General features: G+C 28.7%; 1 protein-coding gene across 1 annotated transcript; it reads right to left on the reverse strand.

Annotated features, from left to right (window-relative positions):
- Positions 1-433: 433 nt before the first annotated feature.
- Positions 434-6,375, reverse strand: LOC137833470 (uncharacterized). Its single transcript, XM_068641818.2, has 18 exons — positions 5,662-6,375; positions 5,505-5,582; positions 5,116-5,320; positions 4,903-5,026; positions 4,307-4,399; positions 4,092-4,173; positions 3,947-4,006; positions 3,791-3,843; positions 3,440-3,606; positions 3,006-3,210; positions 2,171-2,225; positions 2,012-2,068; positions 1,673-1,921; positions 1,206-1,270; positions 1,046-1,102; positions 862-955; positions 642-782; positions 434-566 (listed from the first exon to the last, which is right to left on the reverse strand). Exons 1-18 carry the CDS (start codon positions 6,349-6,351, stop codon positions 486-488), a joined length of 2,556 nt encoding a protein of 851 aa, XP_068497919.2. The 5' UTR covers positions 6,352-6,375; the 3' UTR covers positions 434-485.
- Positions 6,376-7,695: the final 1,320 nt, after the last annotated feature.

Here is a 7,695-nt window from a genome sequence, read left to right on the forward strand (position 1 = left end):
AAAATTAAATAAATAGGAAATATGAAGTTTTTTAAACATTTTTAGTTGTCAATCATGAATAAACTTAGAAAGAAAGTAAAAACTATGAACGGTTAACATATAGTGAGAATGATAAAAAAAATGCAATACACTTAATCAAACTAATGCTTGTAAATCACATCAATTAAAAAAACTTTAAACAAAATACTTTCTTTTAAAAAAAAAAGATTTTGTCAATGAAGCAAACAAACTTTTCCATTATCATCAATTCAATGGAAATGATAAATGAACTTGACATACAACATGTTTTTTCTTAAAAGTTCACTGTATGTTTTGATGTCTACTGTTTTTAAATATAAGTTTATCATGCTAGCATGAACCTTTTATCTTTTTTTCTTATCCATAGTGCATATTTAAAGATGTGTTCTGCCACACATCCACCAAAATCCAGAGAACACATTAGCAAATAAGGTCTCTAAATTAACATACTCAAAGTAAGATCTGCTTCAAAGTTGAGGAATTTGCTTCTGCAATAAGGAAGTCCCTTGAAAGATCATCATGTGATAATATTTCCAGTAGTTGTTGATCTGTAATGATGAGAATGAAAGTTAGTATAAGTAGAAGTAACAAATGAAAATCACAAGAAAACATGTGTTACAAACCTCTTCTTGTTCCAGTTTTGTAAACCCAAATTTACCAGTCCATATTGATTCAGCTTCAGCAGCAGAAGGTAGAACAAACCTTTTCACTTTTAATGATCCAAGCAAACCCTCAATACAAGAGAACAGGGATTGGAAGTAACCCTGAAAGAAAATCACATCACTCTCAGTGAGAACATGTCACACAATTGTATTTTACTTTTCCTAAAGAATATTAAACAACCTGTCCCTGAAAATCAGTAACAGTTGCCACCAAGGGAAGTTCTGCCAGTTCTGTTCCAAACACACGAAATACTCCAGCAGATACAACCACTTCACTGCAAGAACATGAAGCACGCCCAACATTCATAAATGCTTTCAAGCAAATTGAAAATGAGAAATATTGAACAAAAGAACACTCCACTTACTTGACAGTGAGTAACATACAGTACATCCCACTGAAGTCTTCACCTTGAATGTTCCTTCTGAGGAATTCAAATTAAAAAAACAAACTAGTTTTATCATATGTTCATATGAACATATCAGAAAAGAAAGTCAATAGAACAAATCAAGGTTGATTCTGCTTACCCAAAAAGCATTGTTGGAATGTAATCCGTGCCAGTTGTAGTATGAACTATTGGACTAAATCGCTCCTACAAGACATAAGTCCAATTCTAAGTAGTTAAATTGAAAACATGATAAATGTAATATTGGTATCAATGACCGAATATCACCACCAGTAACATGGTCGAATGTTTTCCTATGAAAAGATCAAACATCACACGTACTACATTGTTAGGAAACCAACGACTAATATTTTGTAGGGCGTAGTTAATCTAATCAAAAATATAAAATCTTATTTTAACATTAAGATTAACTTTGCAACTTACTCTAATACAGATCCAGAATCAAAGAATCCATAAAACCTTATAAATATGCAGTACACTCAAGGTAAAGATACATATTTATTGAACAGTATTTAATATTTTCACCTATTCTATACTGAATTCTAACTTAGACAAGTACGAGTAATACAGAGATAGTAATACACTCACATGAAAAATAGCAACAACTTTTGAAAGCAATTGTCTAGTCTCCTCAGATTTACCCACTTTCCAGTTCAGAAGCCTCCATTTTATATCAATACCAAGCCCAAATTCTAAACCTTTGTCATTGTATTTCTTTTTAATCAAACTCAAGAGGGGAATTGGAAGATTCTCTTCTCCACTAGCCACCAAATTCACCAAGGTAGTTTTAATATGCTCACAATCTGAACAGCAAAACCAATCCCCTTCAGGTAATTCCTGTAAAGCAACGCTAGTCAACAATTACATGCATTAAATAAAACACATAAGTAACTAAATAAACCTGAGGAGAAAAGAAGTATACAACACCTCTATGTTCTGCATATTATGATCCTTCAAACACCCAATATGATACTCTTTTCCACACTACAAACACACATTAATTAGTAATTTTATTTAAACAAATAAATCATAGTAAATAATGTGTTTATTAAGGCATCACAATTAGTATTTCTTATTCAACAACACCTGATCACAAATAATTACTGTTCGAGGTCCAAAGCTTGTACTGAAATCTTGGTCTCTGAAATATCAAGTGAAATATATCTTAAAGATAATCCAAAAGAATTTGGAGTAATGTAGAGAAAATACCAATGAGACACCTGTGATTGATGATATGTAATGTATTTGGATGTGGGTAATACTAGACTGATATTACTGTAATATTTTGTGTGTTAATTGTTATCATAGCAACAATACTAACACTATTGAGATGAGGGGTAAATATTAAATTAGAGAATATGATGAGACATCTTGGTTGTAAAGATACATTGATTTATCAAGTGGTGAAAAATTAATGAAGATTTCCTATAGTAAATTGATAGTAAGGCTACTTTATCATAAGACATGGACACATTTGATCTATACCTAAACAAAAACAAATTGTCATACATATTAAGTTGTTGACAAATGTTACTTTCTAAGTTTGTTTGATCTTCATTTTAGTCTTTCGAAAGCAATTAATCTTTATACATATATTGATTTTATTATATATTTAATTGAAATATTAATTGACCATTTTTTGACACAGGAACACATAAGTCTATAGGTAATAAAGTGGAAAGAAGCCAATATATTTCATAGAACAATATATGAAAAGTTTGTAATAACTTTTAAGTATAAATGAACTATTATGTTAGTTGAGTGTATAAATGAACCATTACACTATAAAATCAAGTATTTGTTAGACTATACATTTTATTATTATTGATCTAGTACAAAATATCCTAAGGGAGAATAAAAATCACACACTATTTATACATGTGTTCACAACAATCTCACTAAAAATAGAAAAATATATTACCTACACAATCCACATCCACCAAGTTCAAACTCTTTGACAATACGAATGCATCTTTGGTTTATCTGCTCTAAGGGATCAATGTCCTCAACTTGTTTTGCTGCCTTGTCATTTTCATTAAACTTGATACATTTGCTCTTTTGAAACAAATTCTGACAATACCTACAATACCAAGTACCACTTGGAACATATGGGAGAGGTACACAATCTACATCAAACAAAAATATCAAACTTTAATCCATCTAACACATAAAAATGTGTAAAAGTTGTGATGATGTCATAAATTCAAAAATCAATCTCAAGTTAATTGATATTGAACGAGAAGTATATATAAAGCTTGTGAAAAAGTGATATGAGATAAACTAAATAATCTTCTATAAATATATATAATATTAATATATCGATAAATTACTAAAAATGGAAAAGAAAAAACTCACCTATGTGAAAAGCTCTTGGGCATCCATCACAACACAAAAGATTTCCTCCATCTCTACATATACTGCATAGGTCGTCATTATCATTGGTAGAAAATTTGCGACCTTGTGATAGGGAGATAGACAAATCATGGAGTGATAGTCCATTACATGTAAATATGTTCACATAGCTACAAAGAAATTAAAAAATTAAAAAATCATCTACCCGGAAAACTTATCATGCTACAAGAAAACAAATGGTAAGAAAAGATTAACCAAAGAATCATCTATTAAGTATTTTAACATATAGCTATTGAAAAAAAATAACTATAACAAATTTCTAACAATACACAATACAAGTAAACAAAAACTCACGGCTTTCGTCGTGATGCCCAACCAGCATGTGCTTCAAATTGAGAAGGACTGACCTACTCATCCATTGTTTTTATGTACAGAAGAAGTGTGAGATGTATCATTATCATTAAATTCAATAATTAAGACAACATATGTACTACAACATAAGGAACATACCTTATTATTGCAACAACTACAAACAATTCCAAATCCCTTCTTGTAACCGGCTAATAAGTTCTGGGCACAAGACATAGAATATATTTAGAAAAGTTAAAAGTTAAAAAAAATTAATGTAAGTATAAGAAGACATTATTGATACAACCTTTCCATGGATATAATATCCTACTGTAGTTCCATCTGGCAATCCATCTTTCTCAAAGACTAGCTTATGCAAGCGCAAATCTCTTCCAAATTTTGAAAAATATAAAATATGATTATACATTTAATAAAAGGCTATAATTTAAAATGTTACTACATGAACAAAATCATACTTTTAAATCAATAAGATAATTTAATATGCACAACAAGAATACTTACTTCCTAGTTATTCTTCCTTTGCCCTTCTTCTGAGATGTATTATGTTTCATTCCATGATTTAATGAATTTGGAAGTACAACTAATTTTGGAGACCTGTAATAATTTATTAATGGATATTATATCAAGATGACAAAAAGTTAAATAGAAAAAAACTAGTCAACATAAAAAATGTATCACATAACAAATATTGTATGATAAATACTCAATACAAATCTTGTATTATGTGCATATGTAATTTGTTACGCATGCAAACAAACATGTCTGCATGTGGAAAAATAATTTTTTTAGTCCAACAAAATCAAATGAGAAGCCAAATTATAAATATAAAATTAATTGAACTTCATGATAGAGATAATATGTTTTTTTTTATTTGTCAAAACAAAGAAAATGAAGCATGACATAAATACAAAGTACGTGAACTATTATCGATACAAATTATCAATTGTTAATAACTCTAGTATTAGAGTTCTTTGCAAAAGTAATGAATCATACTATAAATACAAAGCATTTGTATTCACAATATACTAATGATTAATATTAATGTTAATGCATAGTAACACCAAAAAGTTGACTTAAATATTAAGATGTCTTGATACCTGGATTGAACTGCAATTGGTACAGAGGTATTATTGGTGTCATTTGCTAAGGTGAGACTAGCTTGACAATCCTTTAATAGTTCCACACATGAATTACAGAATAATTTTGATACGACATTGACACCTTCAAGAGTAAATAAAGCAATTGAATATTATTTGTTAAGATTTGGAATAAGTAGACAATCACACAAAATGGGTAAAAAAAATTCAAACCTCTACAATTCACACAAAATTTAGATGTCCTCATTGTGAAATCTCCCAAAATCTTTTGTACAACTTCCTCTAAAGTGTCTAATGGAATATTCAAAAATGTATTCATGACATCACGAAGACTACTTCCATTCTCAAGAAAAATATACTCCGGAGGACGCTTGTTTGTACTACCAGCATGCAACTCAAAAATTGTGGGTGACACAACCTACTTCCATAAACAAAGCAAAAGTTAATCCGTGAGACATTTAACATAATATTGACTACCATAGTTTTATATTTACTTGTAATGTAATTGCATTTGTCCATAATTTTCAAAAAATTCAACAACAGTAATTGCAATTTAAAATCTAGCTTACAACTAAAGAATAAATACATATTCATTTACTTACCTCAACCTTCTTACAAACTTCACAATAACACAAAATTCCAACGCCAGAAACAACTCCCAAAAGCCCTATAGATTTCACCTAAAAAAACACGTATTTTTGTCATGAATGTATACATTAAAAAACTAAAAACATATATAAAAATTGGAAAGAATAATACCTTGATGCTGCGAACATATTTCACAAGTAGACCTTCTAGAATCCCAGAAGATAAAAGGTCTTTTAGCTTGGAAGGAAACTTTTTTTCCATAAAACCTTTAGAAGATGTCCTCGGAATTGAAATAGTAATAATAGAACCATTATTTCTTTCTTTATCAACACCATTACTCTTAACATTGCTATCACCTTTTTCTAAATTTTTCAATGTTGATTGTACAGCCTTTATTGGGGTTTCCAACTGGCAAGCCAAAATTGGAACAATCACATTATTGTCACCTTCCTCCTTAACCTTATCACTAACAGGTTGCATTTGCATAACCCCAGTCTTGAGTTCATCATTCTTGTGTTCCTTTTCACATTCATTCTGCACTTGCCTTTTAGTTCCATCACTCTTGTGCTCCTTTTCACTAACAACAAACATTGTTGTTTCATCACACACTTGACTAAGTTTCTTTGCATCCACCAAATCACTCTTTACTTCCTTCTCGTTTAAAGCAACACCATTTTTGTATTGCCTGTGAGAGGAATTGGTAGAGACCTGAACCAAATTTTGGGCCTTTTTCGACCGAGTTCGACCTAGAGAATCACATATTTGTGATTGTGACTTCATAGCAAAGTTAAATTCTCTCTTTAAACCAATGCGAACCCCATACGATTCAACAAAGTTTTCTGAATTTGTATCGTTCGCCATTCAGACGTGGATACAAAATCAAACGACAAAGGCCTGAGATTTGAAGTGATTAGAAGTAATTGTAAATGTTATAACATTGCAAGGGTGTGTGCACATGCAAGCTAGAAAAAAGCACAAGAAAAAAAATTAGGGTTTAAAGAGGAATTAGAAGATTTGAGATTTGGGTTTCATGAAAGTACAAGGAATAAAAAAGATAGAATAAAGACAAAGAGTTGAGACAAAGAAGTGTTGCTTACCTCAAAGAAGACGAAGAAAGAGTGTTTGATCTATCCAAAACTTAAGAGTAACCTTACCACCACAGAGTCTTATATTTTTATTCTCCTTTCTCTTTGTCCTGTCTTCGTCTGTCTTTTCGTCTTCTCGTCTTCTCTCTTGTATTATTTTAAAAATTAATTTATATGATTTATCTATAAGAAAAATAATATATATTTAATAAGAATTTATCAATTATGGTATGGTATCAATAAATAGAAATATAAAAATAAATTTATAATTATATATCTTTTAAAGAATATTTATATCAATGATTATTTTTAAATTTAATTTGTATGTATTAGTTTCAAATTTATACATTAATAAGTTAAGATCACTTTTGGATATATATATTTTTGTTATTATTATTAAAGTTGATAACCTTTTAATATATGTAATAACATATTAGTTTTGTTAAATTATAATGTTTTTTTATATTTTGAGAACATGAGGAGGCATGATAAAATAAAATAAAAATAAGAGAAGAAAAAATCTAAGTAATGTAATAAAACATATTAAACTTTAGTTAAAAAAAATTCCTTTATCTTTCCTTTCTATCTAGTGACACACAAAGATGAGCCAATTTTTTGAACAATCACAAATCTCATGATATAATACAATTCACATATATATTATTTTCATCACCACAAAATTTAAATGTAGATAACACATAATCACATACATTATAAATCTAGATAGTCAAAATAATAACATATTCTGACTACTTCAAAATTCAAAAACAAAAAAATTATCAATTATATATTCTATAATATTAGGTTAATTTCACACTTCATGTTTATCAAAACACACATAAAGTATATCACACACTCTCTATTAACACATAATCCATAAAAACAATATTTATACATTAATTTATTATTTTATGAATTTATTTCTTAAGGGTTTTTATTATAATGAAAACTTAGAACTCAAACAATTTTTCATTAAATTTTTTAAATTAATATTTTACATTTATTATAATATTAATATGTTATTATAATTTTATTCAAATAAGTTAGTCTATGTTTCCAAATAATATTAATTATTTATTTGAACATGATAAGTAAACTATGTATTGAAACATCTCTACTT

Source organism: Phaseolus vulgaris, chromosome 11, assembly GCF_051622355.1.
Source record: "Phaseolus vulgaris cultivar YP4 chromosome 11, ASM5162235v1, whole genome shotgun sequence".
NCBI lineage: Eukaryota > Viridiplantae > Streptophyta > Magnoliopsida > Fabales > Fabaceae > Phaseolus > Phaseolus vulgaris.

What these genes read in the sequence shown, in the direction of transcription:
- LOC137833470 (XM_068641818.2), bottom strand. Translation starts at nt 6,351, where the DNA reads ATGGCGAACGATACAAATTCAGAAAACTTTGTTGAATCGTATGGGGTT. An exon ending in ATTTTGTGTGAATTGTAGAG is followed by an intron (nt 5,027 to 5,115) that starts GTTTGAATTTTT and finishes TTACTCTTGAAG; the next exon opens with GTGTCAATGTCGTATCAAAA. An exon ending in AAAGGAAGAATAACTAGGAA is followed by an intron (nt 4,174 to 4,306) that starts GTAAGTATTCTT and finishes AAAATTTGGAAG; the next exon opens with AGATTTGCGCTTGCATAAGC.